The following is a 23777-nucleotide window of genomic DNA, read 5'->3' as shown; positions in this document are numbered from 1 at the left end:
TGTATTGGTCACTCTGCTTTCATTTTGCTCCAGACTCTGGATTTTGGGCGATGGGGTGGTTATCAATGTTGAGAATAGGCACATAAAGAGTTGGGTCCTAACTAGTGTCATGACTGCCAGACAGATTCTTTTAAGGGGTTGAATGTCAGCTGGAGCTCCCTCATTTCATAAGTGGTGCTCAGAGATGGGGAGGGTGGTGGCCTTTGAAGAAGGGTCATTTAGAAGGCTAGGAAGATTGATGTGTAATTAATATTAATATTTATATATATATATATATATATATATATATATATATATATATATATATATATATATATATATATATACACATATATTTTAGGGCTGTCGATTTAATGCGTTAATTCAGTGCAATTAATTGTATTAAAAATAATGCATTAAAAAAAGTAATGCAATTAAATCGCAATTCCCCAGGACCGTAATAAAGAAGATTCCTGAGAAATGCAAGCTTGTAGTACCACCTGTTTAGTCCAGAGGGAAGTAAAACTTCAGCTGTATGGGCAACGCGCAGTTTATACAGTGAACAAAACAACCCTTCAGCTGGCAGCACAACACAAACATGCATTACGTTCTTGCGTTCAAATCACTTGATGCAGCGCAAATTCGAACTAAGGGATCTCAAGGTGTGTTTAAGTATTAAACTATATTTAACTTGACACAGTGACCTAAAAATTTTATGTTTATGATGCAACACACCCGAGACGCTACACAAGCATGTCTGACGCAGGTGTACTAGGGATGAGCGGATCAATCCTAAAGTATCGATACTGCTGTTGCATCAAAAATATCGATCCTCACAAAAATATTGATTCTAACATTTGTATTTATTTTTACTAGGGATATTATTATTGGGTTACCGTGAACAAAAACAATAACCATAAGCTTCAAGGTGAAATAAAACGGATTAGGCTATATTAACAAATACGTTTGGATGATGGGAACTATTTCTTCTTCCGCTCATTTCAACATGCATGCTGAAAGATACAAGAAGACAAGCTCTTGCACCGTCACAAGGCTCGTTCAGACACAAGGGATCAGTGCCTTGTAGAGGTGTATATGGTTAATTTTTGCAAGGGTAAGCAAAAGAGAAGTCTAATCATTTTCTGTTTAGGCTCACAAATGTAAAATAATAATAATAATGACTTGAATTATGACTAAAAATTATATTTTAAATTACCCATTTTATACAAAGAAATCACACAAAAAATATATTTCATAGAAGTATCGTTATCGACGATATTGGACATAAAATTATTGGTATCGGATCGAAAATAAAATAAGTGGTACTGCCATCACTAAGGTGAATAGATACTCTTCCAAAAATCACCGTTTGTGTTATGCAGAAGAAAATGTCATTCAAATCTGGGATGGCACGAGTGTGTCAAAGTTAAGAGAATCTTTATTTTTGGATGAACATCCTCTTTAAGAATGTGCTCACGTATAAAGAGAAATTAGTGCTCATCTTCTAACAGATAAATCCATTTATGAATGTACAGGTCCTTAAACAAGCCCTCATAATAAATCTCCAACTGATTGACAAATTCACTAGCAAAACGGATTTCTGTGAACTGTATGCCAATGATTAACTTATGATCAATAATATGGTAATAAACAATATTCTAAGTATTCTAAAGCTGCTTTTTGTATTGTCTTATCAATGATTAACTCTTCTGCCACAAGAATGTAATGCATTTTAATTATCTGAATATTTTTAATTATATATATATATATATATATATATATATATATATATATATATATATATATATATATAATTTTTAATATTTAAAGATAACTATGTACATTTATTTCATAATTACATATTGAATTACTGTTATATGAGGGGCTTTCTCAGCAAATATTTGTATATGCGATTAATTAATCGGGACATCATGTAATTAATTTTATAAAAAAAATGTAATCGATTGACAGCCCTAATAAAATATATATATACACACACACACACACAGTACTGTGCAAAATTCGCCACAAATATTCTATATATTTAGGCAGTCTCAATTGCTTCTGTCTCTTTATGTAATCTCAAACTGACACAATGTTCACTGGGGGGGGGGCTCTGTGGTGGCCATGCCATCTGTTGCAGGGCTCCCTTGTTCTTCTATTCTAATCTTTTCTATTTGCAAAAGTGATGTTTGTGAGTCTAACATTTATATTTCCTATTGACATACTAAAGCTGAAGATATAAATAACCATCTTAAGACAAATGCTTTTGTGAAACATCTTATGTGGCCAAGAATTTTGCACAGTAATGTATATATGTTTTTTTTTTTTTTTGCTCTTTGTTTTGTGGGAATAAAAAACATTTTTAATTACAACAACAAAAAAATGAATGTGAAATGTCAGAATAATAGAGGCGAGAATGATTTCAGCTTATTATTTTTTTATCACATTCAGAAGTTTACATGCACTTTGTAAGTATTTGGTAGCATTGCTTAACTTGTGTCAAACGTTTTGGGTAGCCTTCCACAAGCTTATCACAATAACTTGCTGACATTTTGGCCCATTCCTACTGACAGAACTGGTGTAACTGAGCCTACAACCTCCTTGCTCGCACATGCTTTTTCAATTCTGCCCACAAATTTTCTATCGGATTGAGATCAGGGCTTTGTGATGGACACTCCAATACCTTGCCTTTGTTGTCCTTAAGTCATTTTGCCACAACTTAGGAGGTATGCTTGGGGTCATTGTCCATTTGGAAGACCCATTTGCGACTGAGCTTTAACTTCCTGGCTGATGTGTTGAGAAGTTGCTTCAATATAGCCACAACATTTTCCCCATGCTTCATGGTTGGGATGGTGTTCTTCTGCTTGCAAGCCTCACCCTTTTAACTCCAAACATAACGATGATCATTACGGCCAAACATTTACATTTTTGTTTCATCAGACCAGAGGAAATTTCTCCATCTTTGTCCCCATGTACACTTGCAAACTGTACTCCGGGTTTTTTATGGCAGTTTTGGAGCAGTAACTTCTTCCTTGCTGAGCAGCCTTTCAGGTTATGTCGATATAGGACACGTTTTACTGTAGATATAGATACTTGTCTACCTGTTTCCTCAAACATCTTCACAAGGTCCTTAGCTGTTGTTCTGGGATTGATTTGCACTTTTCGCATCAAACTACGTTCATCTCTAGGAGACAGAATTTGTCTCCTTCCTGAGTGGTTTGATGGCCGCATGGTCCCATGGTGTTTATACTTGCGTACTATTGTTTGTACAGATGAAAGTAGGGCTGTCAAATTTAAATTTGAATTTTGAATATTCGGCAAATGTAAAAAAAAAAAAAAAAAAACACATTCGAATGTAAAAACCATGCATACAAATTTTCGGTGTGTCAGGAGGTGTGCGAGACATGCTGACGTGGTTTGTTTTTGTTAACCTATTCAGTTCAACCCATTAGATGCAGCACGGCTGCGTTGATAATTTGAAAAATGGCTGAAAAAGAGAGTGAGGACTCTGAGTCGGAGAGGAACTTGCACTAAAACATCTTAAAAGTGCTGTGTGGCGCTTCTTCGGATTCTGGTATTGAAGGCGAGATTGTTGACAAAACCAACGTCATTTTTAAGTTGTGTAAGAAACCGCTGCTATATCACTCCACAACATCTAACTTGAGAACACACATGCAGTCTTCTCATCCCTAAGAGTTTTCTCGATAATGTCATGGTGAGGGGCAATTATTACAACAGTCCAGAGTACTTTTGTTACCTCAATTTCCTTGCGTGCATATTTAGGAAATTATATTTGATCTATGAACGATTGTTTAAAATGTTATGCACTTTAAACAAAGTCATGTCATTTCATTTCAATAAAAAATGCGATGCTCGATTTTGATTATATTTGCTCATTGCACTCACTTGCGTCCTCTTGTGGGATTAGGAGACAATATCGCACTTTTTTCTTCTAACATAATGTCTTTAGAATTCAAATATAATTGGAATATTACTATTATTTAAGTAAGAAATTATTATTTTGTTTTTCAGACATTTTGACAGCCCTAGAAAGTGCTACTTTCAGGCATTTCGAAATTGCTCCCAAGGATGAACCAGATTTGTGGAGGTCTAAAAAAAAACGTTCTAAGGTCTTGGCTGATTTCTCTTGAATTTCCTATGATGTCAAGCAAAGAGGCACTGAGTTTGAAAGTAGGCCTTAAAATACTTCCACAGGTACACCTCCAATTTAGTACACCTCCATCAGAAACTAATTGGCTAAAGGCTTGACATCATTTTCTGGAATTTTCCAAGCTGCTTAAAGGCACAATTAACTTGGTGTATGTAAACATCTGACCCACTGGAATTGTGATAGGGTCAATTAAAAGTGAAACAATCTGTCTGTAAAATGTTTTTGAAAAATTGTTTCAATTTTGATATCCTAAACGACATAAAACTATAGTTTGCTAATATTAAATCAGTGGAGTGGTAAAAAAAAATGGTTTTAATGACTTCAAATTAAGTGTATGTAAACTTCTGACTTAAACTGTATATATTATATTGGGTCTTATTTACAAAAGTTTGCCTGGATCAAATAAGACGCTATTACTGCCATCAGAAAGCAGACGTACACTGAACTTTATTTAAAAGTATGTTTTAGTAAATTTTCTACTGATCATGGCAGCAGTAATTCATCAAATGATGACCAAATTATGGAGAAGAGCATTATTACTGGCCATATACTTTATAAAGACATGTGTTGCATTTGGTCGCACTTTCTGCCATTAAAAGAGCTGATTCGGGTCCTTGGACTGCAGTGGTGGAGCAATGCTGTACAATCCCAGCAAACTATGTCAGATAGTGGTAGTATGTTGCATCCAACACAAACCTAGCACTCAGAACTTGCCAGCACATTAGGGAATTGCACCGTGAAAATTGTGTTCAGCACAGTTTTTGTTTTACCTAATAGAATAATTCCTTTATTGAATCAGGTGCTAAAACAATACAGACATGGAAGATTCAAATAAATGTTGCTATCAGCCAGCACATATTATTCCCCCTCTATGTATGTTCTTGATTCAGAGTTAATTTTGTAAGGTTGATAAGACTGCAGTTACCATGAGAGGATCTGGTTGTAGCCATACTGGAAGTCTCTCTCTTGACTCTTGCGGACTGGGTAAACCAGCTGGTTCTCATGGAAGTAGAGAACCTTCTTAAGACAGGCAAGATCGGGCCGCAGGGCTACAAGCTCAGCAAGATTGAGAACAGAGCTGGTGAACAAAACTCTGTGAGACAGGGTGGGGAGTTAAAAGGAGGAGTCATTAGTATAATTAGTATGCTTTCTGCCATCCTGTAAGGCACATAAAATGAATGTGAAAGGGGTCAATTTCTTTACGTTAAAATACTCACTGTTTCAAAAGTATAACCACAAGACAAAGGATATGCATGTAAACATTTTAGTTAGATAAAATCACTTATTAAACTTTTCTGTGTAAAGTTATAGCCAATATTACAACTTGTTACCATGACTATGTAATTTCAACAAACCCTAAAATGACAGAAAAATTACAATTTAAACAACTTAATACAACATAAGTTTTAACAGAAGCATTAATGCAAGCGCTGTTATAAAATTATAAGCTTCACATTTTTGTGTTTAAACCCTCCAACAATTGGCCTCATTTACTTTCATCATCCCCATTCAAATGCATCACTGTAACCTCAATTTTTGCTTTTTTTTTTTAAAGAAAAGGGACGAGTCAAAATACATTTCTGTGGTAATCAACATTATGCCACAAATGCTGTCGATTGATCTTAAATTGCACTGAACCCGGAACATTCCTTTGATATCAATGCTCCCTGAGAGAGACATGCATTTATATTGAAAAATATAAAGCTTCTCAAATGTGTTTTTAGGAAGCCACTTGTTAGAAATCATGTGTAAGCTTATTTTGCTTTGGGCTAAGTTTTGGAAAAGTATTACAAAACTTAACACTACAACATTAAAAATGACCCCATTGAAGCGTTCTCAGCAAGCTAGTTTTGGATGTGAAATTTGGATGTGTTCAACATGTTCTTTACTACACATCAATAACAACAAATATTGTGTAGTATCTGAAAATATTAGGCTTGGGATCGATGTATTTTTTCGCATCATAATCAGAAAATTTTCCCAATTTGTATTGATCTACAGTATATCTGCATTTGTTTTTTCAAATATAAATAGGGCTACTCATTGCACAATAGCTTCATTAGTCTATTTATAAATATTTCTCAACATAACTTTAGTAAAGTGTGAGTGGCAGGGTAACTTAAAGGGGGTCGCATACCGGATGCATCTTGCAGACGACATGACACTTTCTAAAACTAGTAACAATTATTTTCTATGAAGGTACACACACCGCCTCCACTGCCTGTCATGAATAGGAAAGCACACTAATTAGGCTTCTAATTTAAATGTATGCTATCAGGTTTTTATATTGATGCCTCAAAAACTTATAGAAAATAATGTGCAAATCAGTGATCAATGTATCAATATTTTATGACATTCCTAGAAAATATATATACTCACCTAAAGGATTATTAGGAACACCTGTTCAATTTCTCATTAATGCAATTATCTAATCAACCAATCACATGGCAGTTGCTTCAATGCATTTAGGGGTGTGGTCCTGGTCAAGACAATCTCCTGAACTCCAAACTGAATGTCAGAATGGGAAAGAAAGGTGATTTAAGCAATTTTGAGCGTGGCATGGTTGTTGGTGCCAGACGGGCCGGTCTGAGTATTTCACAATCTGCTCAGTTACTGGGATTTTCATGCACAACCATTTCTAGGGTTTACAAAGAATGGTGTGAAAAGGAAAAACATCCAGTATCGCGGCAGTCCTGTGGGCTGAAAATGCCTTGTTGATGCTAGAGGTCAGAGGAGAATGGGCCGACTGATTCAAGCTGATAGAAGAGCAACTTTGCCTGAAATAACCACTTGTTACAACCGAGGTATGCAGCAAAGCATTTGTGAAGCCACAACACGCACAACCTTGAGGCGGATGGGCTACAACAGCAGAAGACCCCACCGGGTACCACTCATCTCCACTACAAATAGGAAAAAGAGGCTACAATTTGCAAGAGCTCACCAAAATTGGACAGTTGAAGACTGGAAAAATGTTGCCTGGTCTGATGAGGCTCGATTTCTGTTGAGACAATCAGATGGTAGAGTCAGAATTTGGCGTAAACAGAATGAGAACATGGATCCATCATGCCTTGTTACCACTGTGCAGGCTGGTGGTGGTGGTGTAATGGTGTGGGGGATGTTTTCTTGGCACACTTTAGGCCCCTTAGTGCCAATTGGGCATCGTTTAAATGCCACGGCCTACCTGAGCATTGTTTCTGACCATGTCCATCCCTTTATGGCCACCATGTACCCATCCTCTGATGGCTACTTCCAGCAGGATAATGCACCATGTCACAAAGCTTGAATCATTTCAAATTGGTTTCTTGAACATGACAATGAGTTCACTGTACTAAAATGGCCCCCACAGTCACCAGATCTCAACCCAATAGAGCATCTTTGGGATGTGGTGGAACGGGAGCTTCGTGCCCTGGATGTGCATCCCACAAATCTCCATCAACTTAAGATGCTATCCTATCAATATGGGCCAACATTTCTAAAGAATGCTTTCAGCACCTTTTTGAATCAATGCCACATAGAATTAAGGCAGTTCTGAAGGCGAAAGGGGGTCAAACACAGTATTAGTATGGTGTTCCTAATAATCCTTTAGGTGAGTGTATATATAGATGGCGGCCAACATCAGTTGCTTTGTCCTTAACAAATGCCTTTCCAGCAAGTTAAGGCCCGGGTATATTTTGGTTGACCGTGCTGCTTTCCTGAGTGTGGTTTCAATAACATAGCATAAAAAGTTGACCGCTAATGTCAGTCAGTACGCAGTAGGGCTGAAATGATTAGTCAACATTATCGTCAACAATAAAAAGAAAAATTGTTGACAAACATTTTCGCTTTCGAAAAGTCGTTTGATCTCATTTAACGTAACATGAGATCAAATTAAACTCTAATGATGACGCGCGAGAGCAGCACTGCAGCTCGTGCCTGAGTTAGGAGAGGAAGAATTACACAGATCACAGTCCAGATGCACTCTAAACATTCCAAACAGCTTCAGGTGATGTAGATCGCAAAGTATGAGGGAATTATATGTCCTGATATAAGGGGGAGATTTTGAAACTGCACCTGGCTGGGGCACTCATCCCTCAAGCACATTTCTTATCGTGAAGAAAATTGGCAATCCGCAACATTATTAATAAGAGAGTTTTTTTTATTTTGAGTTAAAGATGGATTGAAGTGAACAGAAAGGTGAGAGAGGTCAGTCTTTGCCCCATTAAACACAAAATACATTTTTATTTGTTTTTGTTTGTTTGTTTTCCAATATAAATATCTAAAACTATTTTAAAACAATGAACATTTTCTTTAGCAGCTATACTACAGAAGAATTATTTTTATCTGAGAATGTTGTATATAATATTAAAAATAAACATTTTAAAATATCTAAAAATCCTTCACCTGAGAAGCAGCATACAAGATATTTAGACTTGCTTTTAGAGAATAGATCTTGTATAATACAAAGTACAATTTGTCTTTATAGCATTCGCAGAAGTATAGCCAAATGAAAAAATACACTTATATTTAAGAGACATTCTTTTAAAGCAAGTCTAAATATCTTATATGTTGCTTCTCAATTAAATTTATCTTGTTTAAAGGATTTGTAGACAATTTGTAATGGAAAACAAGACAAAAACAATTGATAACATTAGGATTTTTTGCAGTGATTTTTTTTTTTACTGAATTAAACTTAATAAAAAGTATTTTTCCATTTAATTCAGTGTATGTCATTTAGAGGTATTTTTAAAAGATGATGTTGTCCTCTTTATTGTTAATAAGCTAGTTTAATACAACCTTTTAATTCGGGCATGAGCTGAATAATCAGTTAAGAGCTAATGATTAATCGCAGAATAGTCGAATAATCGTTCTAATAATTGTTAATCGCTTATCAAATAAATCATTAGTTGCAGCTCTAGTATGCAGTTACCATGTTGTTTTGGCATGCTGAAAGATTGGAATTGTTAATGATTTCTAGCCAAAACTTGTTGCTATGATAGATGTCAGAGAGTGAGCTGTTATTGCACACGCTTTTAGCCCATATTTAGATTACTTTAAACAATTGTTTATAATGTTGCTACCATGTATCTCTGTTGGCTAAACAGAATACAGTATTAGCCCTTAGGTTGTGGTTGGTCTTTAACAGGAAATGCATATTGGGTCCTGGGTGACTATACATTGAAAACACTGAAGTCAAGAAACTCACAATAAAATATTTGTCCTTTTTCTGCTTTGAAATGTATATTAAAAGAAAACGCATTATAAATGCAGCTAAAGTTAAGCATGTGATGAAGGTCTCAGTTGACCTTTTACCTTAGATTATTTGAATCTAGGATTAAAAGAAAAGCTCTCCCCAACCATGCGATTATACAAAGAGGCAACATCTGATTCTAGATCTGCAAAGGAAAATTAAAAAAGAATTTCAAACACTAAAGAACACAGGAATTGTCATGCCAAGTAAACATTATTGAGGTTAATGAACACTCCTTTAAGATGTTATATACACAAGTAGCAGACCCTTGAAGATTTTACCCTTGTATGTGCTAAGAGCCATGGAACAAGGGCTTTGAAGTTCAGTTCTGGTCTCCCTAAATGAACCCAGCCCCCACTTCTAAGCCTCCGCTGCCTGTCAGTCTAACCCTGCAGCCCGCTCACCAGTCTCTTTGATGTGGGGAGCCCGCGGCCTCATGACCGTGACTCCTTTGCTGTCAGAAGTGTCCCTTTTATGCTAATCTACAACCAGCTCCCCCTAACCAATTCCTAATCTAAACTCTACGAAAAACCAATCACACTGCTTTCAGATCAGCATGAAAGGGCAACTTCTACCATCCCATGCCACTGTAACTGTGTGGCAGGATTACGTCTCCGTTCCGCATCTCCATCAGGGGGCACCTCCCATCCCAAATCCTCACTTGCACACAACTCTGAAATCAAACCAGATGATGGGAGTAACTATTTTTAGGCTGACTTTCCTGTCCCTGCTGGAAATTGTCAAGTGGAGAGCATCCAATACTAATGAAACAGAAGGGCTTACTTTGGATACCTTTGAAGTGGAGGTGAGGACAGACACTCACGTCTGATGCAACTTTTTAGGTCAGTCCAGTTAATGTGGTTGAGTATTGGGCCCACCACAGCTTAAAAACTAAACCTGACTCATCTATATCATTAAAAGGTGTTGTGTTTTCCAAACTTTTTTTGTAATCTTATGTACCCTTACAAGACTCAACCACCACTTCTACAGAAACAAGAAATGTGATCTTTTTAACATGTGAAACTAGCGAACCCATAATCTTTGCAAATGTTAAAGGGATAGTTCACCCAAAAATGAAAATAAGTTTTGGGTGAACTAACATTTCTCCCTGGAACACATTAACTAACTGGGAATTACTGGTGTAAGAGACATTATAAAATGACAGATATGATATATAACTTCATCTAATTCCACAACCACTCCTCATCTCAAACTAATACACTCAGCAGATATATCCTTCATCCAATTACCAAGGTGTGTAAAAAAACATCCTTCACTGTACTTTTCCTCTGGGAAGCCATTGTTGGATTCAATTCTACTGTGACATGAAAGTAACTGTCACCCACTGAGATTTTCCATTATAAACAATTAACCCTAACCAAACCAGACATTCCGTCTCAGTGAGTAACCTATAAGATAAGAGACAAAGTGGGTGGGCAAGCTTCCTTCTGCCAAGTCAGGTTAGTAACTGCAAAGATCCAGATCTGGAAAAGCAAGCATTGCTCTTGGCACACTACAGCCTTAGTAACTTTTTCATTATTATTTCTGTTTCAAGTATGAGTGGAGTAAGACATTAACCACTTTGCCCATTACCATTAAGTGACAAACATTTTCACAATGGTTGCCCGTCTCTTAAGGACAAGTTACTAATGGCCTGACAATTCATACAAGGCGTGTCCAATGCATATGCATTGATGACACATGCAGGGTTATGACTGTGCAAATTTAATATATGGCTTCTGGAATGAAAACTCATGGTTTGTCTTTTGCTTAACTTCAAGTGCAATGAGATGAGATTGCATCTGAAGGAATGCTCAGGGCTTCCCCCACCCACCTGTGGTTTCTTTGTCCCTGAATGGAAGCAAGAAAGTCCCCATCGGATCCTATTCTATAAACCTGTTTGTGTACTTGTTTAGGCAGTTTTAGAAACTGTATTTAAACACTAAGGCTCAATAAGTGATATAGAGAATCTAGTGTATACACTGTGTAATACAATTTGCATACAGGCACACTTTCAAGTGTAAATGTCATTGCTAGTTGAAAATATTCTGATTCTCACTTGGAAGATAATACAGGCTGCTAGACTTACAGTACTTGCATGGAGCTTAATGTTGGCATCTATCTTGCTGTTTAATCTGAAGGTAATATAGTGACTAATCAAATTACATACTCACATGTACCAGTAACACTTTTAAAAATGTACTTACTAAGAACAGGTGTAAAAATGTCAAAGCAAGTTATCCTCTTGTTAAGATAAAACATTAATATTTACATTAAAATAGACTACTGATACAAACATATCTTTGGTAAATGTATGCATTTGAACATATAAAGGTTTTGCTAACTCTGATTCAGTTGAGTTATACTAAACTCCACATACTGTAGATGGTGATCGTCTGCTAGGCTTTGCAGTTGTGAGGAAACAACAGCTGTGTGGCTTTAAAATATGGGACTTGGGGGATGACAAATGTTTGGAACAGAAAGAGATAGAACTAGCATACTGCTTAAGTCTGTTTTGCCTTTTCCATGACACAAACATTTCAAACATATTTTATACAGTGCAACCGAAAGTATTCACAAGTGCTTCACTTTTTCCACATTTTGTTATGTTACAGCCTTATTCCAAAATGGATTAAATTCATTACTTTCCTCAAAATTCTACAAACAATACCCCATAATGACAATGTGAAAGAAGTTTGTTTGAAATCTTTGCAAATTTATTACAAATAAAAAAAATAAAAAGAAAATCACATGTACATAAGTATTCACAGCCTTTGCCATGACACTCAAAATTGAGCTCAGGTGCATCCTGTTTCCACTGATCATACTTGAGAGGTTTCTACAACTTGATTGGAGTCCACCTGTGGTAAATTCAGTTGATTAGACATGATTTGGAAGGCACACACCTGTCTATATAAGGTCCCACAATTAACAGTGCATGTCAGAGCACAAACCAAGCCATGAAGTCCAAGGAATTGTCTGTAGACCTCCGAGACAGAATTGTATTGAGGCACAGACATGGGGAGGGTACAGAAAAATGTCTGCAGCATTGAAGGTCCCAATGAGCACAGTGGCCTCCATTATCCATAAATGGAAGAAGTTTGGAAGCACCAGGAATCTTCCTAGAGCTGGCCGCCCAGCCAAACTGAGCGATCGGGGGAGAAGGGCCTTAGTCAGGGAGGTGACCAAGAACCTGATGGTCACTCTGACAGAGCTCTAGCGTTTCTCTGTGGAGAGAGGAGAACCTTCCAGAAGAACAACCATCTCTGCAGCACTCCGCTACATATAATATTATATTTGAGGGAATAAATTCATCAATTCTACAAATAATACACCATAATGACAACGTGAAAGAAGTTGGTTTGAAATCTTTGCAAATTTATTACAAATAAAAAACATCACATATACATAAGTATTCACAGCCTTTTCTCAATACTTTGTTGAAGCACTTTGGCACCAATTACATCCTCAAGTCTTTTTGTGTATGATGCTACAATCTTGGCACACCTATTTTTGGGCAGTTACTCCAATTCTTCTTTGCCGGACCTCTCAAGCTCCATCAGGTTAGATGGGGAGCGTCGGTGCACAGCCATTTTCAGATCTCTCTAGAGATGTTCAATCGCGTTCAAGTCTGGGCTCTGGCTGGGCCACTCAAGCACATTCACAGAGTTGTCCCGAAGCCACTCCTTTGTTATCTTAGCTGTGTGCTTAGGGTCGTTGTCCTGTTGGAAGATGAACCTTCAACCCCACTCTGAGGTCCAGAGCACTCTGGAGCAAGTTTTCAACAAGGATGTCTCTGTACGTTGCTGCATTCATCTTTCCCTCGATCCTGAATAGTCTCCCAGTTCCTGCCGCTGAAAAACATCCCCACAGCATGATGCTGCCACCACCATGCTTCACTGTAGGGATGGTATTGGCCAGGTGATGAGCAGTGCCTGGTTTCCTCCAGACATGACGCTTGCCATTCAGGCCAAAGAGTTCAATCTTTGTTTCATCAGACCAGATAATTTTTTTTCTCATGGTCTGAGAAACTCCTGGCGGGCTGTCATGTGCCTTTTACTGAGGAGTGGCTTCCATCTGGCCACTCTACCATACAGGCCTGATTGGCGGAGTGCTGCAGAGATGGTTGTTCTTCTGGAAGGTTCTCCTCCCTCCACAGACAAATGTTGGAGCTCTGTCAAGGTCACCATTGGGTTCTTTGTCACCTCCCTGACTAAGGCCCTTCTCCCCCTATTGCTCAGTTTGGCCAGGCGGCCAGCTCTAGGAAGAGTCCTATGTGGTTCCAAATTTCTTCCATTTACGGATGATGGAGGCCACTGTGCTCATTGGGACCTTCAATGCTGCAGAAATTTTTCTGTACCCTTCCCCAGATCTGTGCCTCGATACAATCCTGTCTTGGAGGTCTACAGACAATTCCTTTGACTTCATGGCTTGGTTTGTGCTCTGACATGCACTGTTAACTGTGGGACCTTATTATAGACAGGTGTGTGCCTTTCCAAATCATGTCCAATCAACTGAATTTACCAAAGGTGGACTCCAATCAAGTTGTAGAAACATCTCAAGTATGATCAGTGGAAACAGGATGCACCTGAGCTCAATTTTGAGTGTCATGGCAAAGGCTGTAGCATAACAAAATGTGGAAAAAGTGAAGTGCTGTGAATACTTTCCGGATGCAGTTTATAAGTCAAAAACTTATTCTAGACATTCAAAGGGAAATTACATCATTTCAAACACATGAGGACAGATAAATCTCTATGCTGAGTGAAATGCTATTGCGGTTAATGAACACTGTGAAATTGTGGCATTTCACAGGAAGTACAACCTTTAACATCACAAACTTTAAAGATAAAAGAGAGCATTTTCTCATACCTTCTCAAAGTTCATAAGAATCTTTATTTTGCTATTATAACTAGGCATTATATGGTTAGTTCTGTTTAGGGCTGGGATAAACGATTATTTTTTTAAACGATTAATCTAGCGATTATTTTTTCGATGCATCGATTAATCTAACAATTCTTTTTTTTTCAGTCCGATTCGATTTCGATTCGATTAATCGACTTGTGACAACACCGGTAATACCGGTTTCATCGGAGGTGGGGGTGTATAAAATGTAAAAAAAAAAAAACATTTGCCGGGAGTTTGATTGACTGGCGATCTGATCAATCATAATACGCCATTTTTGTCCGACAAAGTAGTCAGGAGAGAGAAGATTAACGTCGGTGGATTTGAATTTGAATAATGGATTCTAGGCTACTGTACTGACATCTTTCCGCGGTTAAAACAACAGTCCTTCTGATGTAGGCTACATTCATGTTTAGCCTATTTGATGCTATAAATTAACCAAGGAAAAGATGATCGGTTCACGAGCAGCTTTAACTGAGGCAATCTGTCACGACACATTAAAGAGCCACAAAATAGTAGGCCTATTTATGGTTTAATTTTCTTTGAATGACCAAATTTGAAAGTTGAGACTTTATTAAATGTTACCTGCTTGGTCCTGTCTGTCAGCGCGATGTCAGTGTCCTCTATGTATTTTTCACGACATTCATAGCTATAAGCGCATTACTAATAGCTATAAACGAAAACTTTAGGTGTCGACAACGTATTATAGCTTACTCCAACATCGAGTGCAAAGTGGGGAGTTGAAAAAAAACTTACGGTGCTCTGTCATCTCCAGCTGCAACCGGGTGGCGCTAGAATGGAAGGCCATCTCCATTTTGCAAAGATGACATATCAAGGAATTTTTTCCTTTTAAATTAAATAATTCCCATACTTTAGAGGAACGAGTGCATGCCGCCTTGCACTTCTGATAGTCTGAGGAGCCACTTCGTGTTGGCGCCGCCATCTTTGTTTTGGGTCTGAAAATTCGACGCGCATATTTTTGCGTCGACGTATTTTTTGCGTCGACGTCATCCCAGCCCTAGTGCTGGTGCATTGCCGTGGTGCTAGAATGGAAAGCCATCTCCATTTTGCAAAGATGACATATCACATAATTTTTTCCTTTTAAATTAAAGAATTCCCACACTTTAGATGAACGAGTGCGTGCCGCCTTGCACTTCTGGTAGTCTGAGGAGCCACTCGTTTTGCTTCTACTCTCCAGCGCCGCCATCTTTGTTTTGGTCTGACGAATCGACGCGCATATTGTGCGTCGACGTATTTTTTGCGTCGACGTCATCGATTACGTCGACGCGTCGTCCCAGCCCTAGTTCTGTTTCATTATTTGCATTGAGCATTTTTTCCCCTGCTGTCCGCGAACTACAAATTTAGTCATAAGTAAACAAAATTGAGATATGACTGAAATTGCATCTTTCAGATGTTGATTTAACCTGTGACAGATGAGTTTTGCTCAACCATGCTCATATTCAGTGGAAAAAAACTGTGAGACTATTTAATAATCCACATTTGGCTGGACAATCAAACAAATGTAAACTCATATGTCTCAGGATCTGTGTAGCATAATTACTGCCTTTTGGCTTTGTTGGGCAGTTTAAACTAAATCCATGAACTGTGCTGACCTGTATGAGGAACTGGCTGGAACTGATTGCATGAAGTACAGGGCAGAAGTTCTGGCCCTCCAGTGCCATTTCTTAGCAGGTAGAGTGAAACTTATGCAGTCTTTAACACTTTCCTGGAGAAGATCAACCAGCTGCCTATGAGAGCCACCATGGAAGGCCTCAAGCAACAACACACTCATGGATACAGGGAGAACGGATGAAACCAACACTGATATCTGCAATGAGAGCAGTGTAAATGTATACTGTCACTGTAGTTCAAAACAATGGAAATGCTAAATCAAAAATCTAATCAATGACTCACATAAAAAACAAGACCAAACACAACAATCATAATGAAAATGAAATTTGTATAGCCTATTGGGGAATATGTTAATGATAATAGCTCTGGCAAAATTCACCCACATACAGTACTTTCCGAGTCGCCTAGAATTTCACCATATATGTATCACAACGAAAGGTTAAGTCATAGCTGAATTGCAAAATGAGTTTTGCAGCAAAAAACAAAATAAATCAGCTGATCATTTGGAAATTTACCTTGCAATGCAATGATGTTTCCACAACTAAATTAAACACATTACTTCGGATGTGTAAAACTAATGCTCACAAATAACGCTGTTCAGCCCCAAAATTATGGTAACTCATTTGGGCAAATTTTACTAGTTAAGTGGTGCTATGTGTCGATTTCAAAATAATCATGCAAACATTTTCCCAGTCATACAGTATAGTCAGATAGTGAAGCTGCCACCCATGTGACAAAATGTGCTGCACACAGCACTTCATAGCAAACAGAACCATGAAAATGAACCAAAACTAAATTTAACGACTAAAATAGGTTTAAGTGCCTAACCTGAAAGATAGGGGTTTTCCAAACGCTCGGATACAGTGTGTGGGATTTTCTCTACCCTTTTACCTCAGAGGCTCCATTTCACACAGGTAAAGCATTTAACCTCAAGATGGAGAGGAAAGTGAGGGGTTAATGTCGCTGCATTTGGCCCCCACACAGTTTATACGAAAGGGAAACCCCGCAGTGTTCGACCACACAACAAAAAGCAGCACCACCATCACTGTCGATGAATGTTGAGTCATTGCTCATTTGTGTTCAAAAGGCTCGCCCGTGTTGGTGTCAAATCCCATGAAGCAATACCATAACAGAAGGGAGGGGAATTAAATAAACTAATTCAGACAAAATCAGAGTGCAAATTATGGAGTGTCTGACCCCACTAATTAAAGTTTACACTGACCCAAAGTAGATCAAAACAAAGGTTTGGGGGTGGTCTTAAAAGCATGTAGGCCCTATTCCTTTTACATCCAAGTTTTAACAGTGTTTTCAAATGTTTCAGTGACCACAAAAGTTACTAGTCAGAAGCTCTGTCCCAAATCACATTCTGCTGTGCCATTTTACAGACTTTTGTAGAGCAAGCAGTGTGAGTAGCGCGTTCAAACTGAAAAAGCAACGAAAAGAACACCTTAATGCATTCAGTGTCCGTAGCTTGCCCAACGTAGCAGAAGGGGTGGGTTACTTGGACGTGATACTGGCCTGACAAAACTATTGTGATTAATGTTGAATATAGCAAATAGCAAAACGTCTGTGAAGACAGCAAGTTACAATGAAATGTGAGTTGCATGCTTTACCATCACCCCATGAAGTGTGAATATGTATATTATATAAAATGCGAGGTTGGCTAAAGCTAAATCTAGTGGCAAAACATCATGAGGGTTTAAAATGTCACGTCCGTCAGCTAAGAAACAGCAAATTCCATGTTGTATATTTGAGACAATACTACACTTTGAAACTTTTTACACAATGGTTGAGTCATACTCTATACATCACTGTCATTATCACTTTATTGTAGATTTACAAATCACAAATATATAAATCACAAAAATGTTTAGTCATTTTTTTAATGTTTTTAAGCTAGCCAACTCTGCTAAAGATGCTAAAAGACTGTTTTGTTGTGCAAGAGAAACAACAGACTGTGCCCCAGTCGACTTAATAAGTCAACCCGCTTTAAATAATTGATTCTTCCACTGGACAAATAAACAGAACATTTTTATTTACATTCAACCTTTTTACAGAAATCTAGCTGACCAACTATCAACTACTATATCCACATAAAGAAATTAAAACAAAAATTGGTGTATTAAAATTATGCATGCAAATAATTTTACTTGAAATAAACTACTACAGTGAACCTTTAAGTGTACATAGAGAAATCCATAAAATAGCTTGTTGAAATGGATTTTGACTGACACCTCCAAATAAAAGGGAGTTCAATGTGCAGGCCTGGCACTATGTTTGCCCACGTTTGCCCATAGAAATCAATCATATATATTCCATCCTCCTTTCTTTCAGCAAAACATACTTGCTCCCAGAGGAGACAGGCCGTTATCTAATCTGCATTATTCCAGATGAAATGCAGGATTTCCTTTGGCTCTCACAATACTGAAGAGGCAGCTTTAGAGAGGCACAGCCTCAGAGTATGAAAAAAGAAAAAGGAAAAAAAAAAAACTCAAGGGATGCAGCTGATACATCCACAAGGGCAGTGCATGAGGACCTCATATCAAGTGCCATTTCCAATCTTGACAATTAAACCCATCCATAAAAGTGACTTTACCAATGGCACCAACAAGTGCCAGTACAAGGAGGCAGATAGCATGGCACTGCCCAGTGACAAGCACCCAGAAACATGGTGCATTGGAGCATGTGTGCCAACTCCCAACACCTCGTTTTAACAGCCTCTAGCCATCCATGGATGTCTTGAGTGTGTATGCGTATGCGAATGTGTGTGTTTGCGTCATCATCCGCAATGGACTCTGACAGGGCAGGAGGAGGCCTTAAAGTGGTGTGGTCTTTCTGGAAGGCTAATTCAGCCAGAATGAAACATCCGGTTATGTACTCCCACACGGCAGACCAAAGCCATGGCTAATCACTTGAAATTAGACTCGAACGAAACAAGGAAACAACATGAGGACGAGCTTTGACCATGCTGTTTCAAGACAGTACCCTAATTTAAATCCCAATAGAATAAAAAGAGCTATTTAAATTATGTATGCAAATACATAATTTGAACCAAAATTTGCAACTTAATTTGCAATAGTTATAAATAACAACCCAGTACTGACTCCCTTTCTGAGTGTTGGAATCCATGTTTTGATGAAGTGTGAAATAAGAGCTGCAGCAGACATAATTTTTGTTTCCATGCCAGTGTGTTTCTTGAATTAAAAGTGCAGAACCTATACAGAAAGGAAAAAAATAAAAAATGTGCCACCACATATTGTCTGGGTCATGAATGAGCAGGAAAGTAAGAGCTCTTAGAAATGTCACTGTATTCTTAGATTCAGACACTGGACATCAGGTGCCATCTTCATGGCTTATATGATACAGATTATATTACAGATTATATGTTTTCTTGTGTTTGCACTATTCTTTAAGTAACATATTTGAGCATTATTTTGACAACTACAATATTCGTACATTGTAAATACCATTGCAAGGTTTCTACACCAGGGGCTTTCAAACTGGGGTCCGGGGATCCCAGGGGGTCAGAAGGGGGTCCTAGGGGTCTGTGGAAAATTTAAGAAAAAAACTGCTATTTTGCCATATTAACATTAACCAAATTTGACATTACTGTTTGATATTTCTTTCAAAAAACTAAATAAAATTAAATTACAATAATATATATACATACATATACATACATATATATATATATATATATATATATATACACACACATAAATACATACACACACACACACTGCCAGGCAAAAAAAAAAAAAAATAATAATAATAAAAATCGCCGTTTGGATTTAAATAATGGTTATGATTTGAAAATTAGGTAAAACACAGGAAAAAGCGAATTAACGAAAACGTCCTACTATCCAAACTTCCTTTCGATTTCCATTTAATTGTCAATGGGTATGGGTAATCAAATTTGCCTTAGCTCAAGCAGCATGAAATAAATGTGTCAAAAAAGCCTTTCTATGATTATATTGTTTAAAAAACTGGTTTAATGAATGTTGCCTACACACATTCTTCAGGCTCCAGACAGCCTCTGTCGAGCTGAGTGGCATCACAATCAACTAAAACACTATTAAGCCTTATAAAATGATAGTCATTTGTTCCTGAAACCTTTTAATTCAAAGTGCTCAGACTGACACTGCCACTTTCAGAAGGTTCACCGCACGCACCGAGGGGCACAACGTGCTTTTCATAAAAGCCTTTGATCTCACGTTAGAAAAGCGAGAGGAAGTTCACATTTTCCACGAATTAAATTTTCAGACCATCCAAGTGTCTGTTCTGTCTTTTAATAGAGTGAGCTTTGTCCTCATTCACCTCGTCTGAGGCTTTGTGTTAACGGTAATCATTAAAGGAAAAGAAGCTGCTCTGTAATTACATGCTAACGCTTACTGCACACTCGCTGACGGAGATGAAGTGAGCAGAAAGGCAGGCACGGTAATCATGCACCATAAATTGAGGAGTTAAACCTGATTCTTTATCATTTATGGGTGACAATTAGGTGACAGATTACAACATTTTGAATTAGACTAGGCTTGATATAATAAGAAAAAAAGCACATCCTCAGACTAAATGTAAAATACAAGGTTCCTGTTCTGAAATAAAATAGTATACCACTCAGCTGATGCTTCATCCAGATTTGAAAAAGCTCAAAGTTAACAATGTCTATTGACAAAGTCTGACATGTCACTGCAAAAGAGGTTGATCAGATGACAAAATATGCTCTTTATCATGGACATGAAGCTGACAAAATAAAATTCAAAACAGCCATTAAAGTTAACTTTATTAACTTTAATATAAATATGTAAACAAAAGTGAACCAAAAATACTTGCCTCCAAAGGCCAAAATTCCTATAAATAATTAAACATGAGACTTATGAGATTTCCAATGAGCTTTTTTTTTTTTTTTTTTTTACAATTTAAGAAAAATTAATTCCTTTGGTTTACAGGAGAAAATATGTAGGCCTGATTTTAAAGTCGGCATGAAACGGAAGTTGCGACCGACTTTACTTCCGTATTGTGATATATTTCTGAGTGAAACAGCTTATCGAACAAGAAAAAAATGTAGGGCGGGGATTTGAGTTTTTCCATTGATTGTTAAATGGATTGTGAAAATATGGCCGTTGCATAGCAGAATGGAGGCAGGTCGGAATCCAAGTTTGCAATGGACACACACACCTCTGCCAACGTGCTGCTTGAGTCAGTCTTTGATTACAAAGAGGCTGTAGCCATTGAAATATTAGTGAGTAAAAGATAACCATATTTTAATAGGAAAACAGATGAAAATACACCTTGCCATCTTCACCAACATGCAATTGACACTTCATTCAACTCTACACAAGGTTGTGGTATTTATAAGAAAGGGGCAGGGTTTAAGTTGACTAAATGATTGGAATATTAATAAAATATATGCACGGATGAACATGTAGATCAATCACATGCATATTTTAATTTCATGTCAATGTTTCTGGTTATCACGAGAAAACACACTTCACCAAAGCTTCAAAAGGTACATTTCCAAATATCTTTCCATGTGTATGTCTTGCCATTTGCGGGCAAGAGACCTGTTTAAAACATTTTGTTTAAGACCTGTTAATGCAACGCACAGCTTCTCCATTTATGGGTTAGAACCACTGATATATAAATATAACTAGATCGCTGATGCAACTGTAAACGTCCTGCAGGAGTTGAAGCCACTGGACGTGTTCAGGCTGCCATCTTTGTATGCCCGAACTCTCACAGAATGTCAATGACTGACCCTAAACACCACTGTTTCACTTTCTCCAACATGCGGATAAAACAGTTGCATTTTGCCCTCTAGTGACTGTCATGTTTAATGTTTAATTTGCTCGTTATGGCTAATATTCATTATGAGGGAGAAGATATAAGCCGATCACCATGTCAGAGCATTCACCAGCCCCGGTGTCCAGCCTATCAGGACAGCACTACAATCATCTAACGAAGCGGGAAAACTATCCACAAGTTGTAATGCAAGTAAGAAAAGCTGTAATACCTGCTCGATTAGGGTGACAACACGTCCTTACCCCCAAAAGGGACTTTACAAAAGTCAGGCTGGGATTTCTACATCGCCTTAAATGCCCGGGATTTGCTTGTTTTCAATGTAGTCAGTTAATTTCATTGTACTCCAGTCGAACCCGTATCGGTTTAATTTTAACCAGCTTTGCTTTGCGTGTCTCCCTCAATATCAGTGCCCTCAGCAAGTGTGATGTGCAGGACGTTTGCTTGTAGGGATGTACATGCAGATTTCGGTGATTGAATAACTAATGTTTACTCGATTAAACAAGATGATTTCCTATCAAGTCAAAAGGGACATTGGAATGTTTGAGCTTAACAACATGGTGGCGCAGTGGCTTCTCTAATATGACATCATGAGCAATCCAGTTCTATATATGTGGTCATAGCACACTATTGTTCCAGTTATGGCAGCAATTTAGGATTATTTTGATAATCAATTAATCTAACGATTATTAGAACGATTATTCGACTATTATTGCAACGATTAATCACTAGCTCTTAACCGATTATTCAGCTTGTGCCCAGGCTTAAAAGGTTGTATTAAACGTGCTTACTAACAAAAAAGATAAATAAAATCTTCTTTTAAAAATACCTCTAAATGACATTCAATGAATTAATGGAAAAAAATACTTTTTATTAAGTTTAATTCAGTAAAGAAATTCACTGTAAAAAAAAAAAAAAAACATTGTTATCAAGTGTTTTTGTCTTGTATTCCATTTAAAATTGTCTAAAAATCCTTAAAATAAATGTACTTGAGAAGCAACATATAATATATTTGGACTTTCTTTAAGATGATGTATCTTAAATATAAGTGAATTAAATATTCACTTGGTTATATTTCTGCACGAGCCATCGCGTTACAATCTAGCTGCAGCGAGTGCGGGCTCGAGGGACAAGTATCCACGCAACAGTGTGTGCATCAGCCGGATGCATTTCAGTCTCTCCCCCTTAGATCAGGACATTCGTGCCACTCATAGAAGAGGCGCTGACCGCACAGAGAAATGCCAGTTTCAGAGTTTGTAATTAATTCCATGACCTGCTTTCATATTATTTGAACTTTAATATGGGTGTTTAATAAGGGTGTTTCCTTTAAAGAGCTCCGACTCCACTTACTCCACAATGAGAGTGCTTCTGTATTTACTTTTTTGGTATTTTTGAATAATTCCGTTGTACTTTGCGATCTACATCACATGAAGCTGTTTGGAAAGTTTAGAGTGCATCTGGACTGTAATCTGTGCAATTCTTCCTCTCCTAACTCAGGCACGAGCTGCAGTGCTGCTCTCACGAGTCATCATTACAGTTTAATGTGATCTCATGTTACGTTAAATGAGATTAAACGACTATTCGACAATGAACATTTTTATTGAAATTTTTTTATTTATAACGTTGACAAATTGTTTCAGCCCTAGTTCCAGTACTGTCTTTTCTAACTCCAGACTGAAGGGAAATTAACTTTGTAATCTCTAATTACATATCTTCAGTATTATAAAAATTATGCATTCAAATCTGTGCAATGCCTTTTGCTTTGCCACTCTCCATTGTCCTTTTACTCTCTTTAATGCGACAACAGCGATCAAACACAATTATGCACGTTCAGATGGATGACAATAATCTCAAGAGTGTCTTTGTGACATTTCAAGGTTGTGTTCTCAATTTCCTCTCTCTGACTCATTTCAAGCAAAACACAGCTGGTCCTGTTGAAATCATGTGAATTAAGATCTAAAGCAATTATTCTGCATCATATTGTAGCATTTAGAGTAAAGGCTGATGACATTGTGCTATTTTGGTTAATCTAAAAACATTGTGGCACTACTGAATATAAAATAA

General features: G+C 37.5%; 1 protein-coding gene across 3 annotated transcripts in view; it reads right to left on the bottom strand.

Moving 5' to 3' along the window:
* The window catches only part of LOC127659051 (glycosyltransferase-like domain-containing protein 1), a 70117-nt gene that overhangs the window by 40562 nt on the left and 5778 nt on the right, over positions 1-23777 (bottom strand). For 2 of the 3 annotated variants that reach the window (XM_052148677.1, XM_052148676.1), the window contains exons 2-3: positions 15896-16110; positions 5079-5246 (exon numbers count right to left, since the gene is read on the bottom strand). In XM_052148677.1, coding sequence (XP_052004637.1) covers positions 5079-5246; positions 15896-16074 — 347 coding nt within the window. In that variant the 5' untranslated portion in view covers positions 16075-16110. The remainder of the gene's footprint in view (positions 1-5078; positions 5247-15895; positions 16111-23777) is intronic. The other variant, XM_052148678.1, reaches the window with a different exon arrangement.

This window comes from Xyrauchen texanus, chromosome 18 (genome assembly GCF_025860055.1).
Source record: "Xyrauchen texanus isolate HMW12.3.18 chromosome 18, RBS_HiC_50CHRs, whole genome shotgun sequence".
Lineage (NCBI taxonomy): Eukaryota > Metazoa > Chordata > Actinopteri > Cypriniformes > Catostomidae > Xyrauchen > Xyrauchen texanus.
Note: the sequence above shows the minus strand (reverse complement) of the source record. Positions and strands in the feature narration are given on the sequence as shown.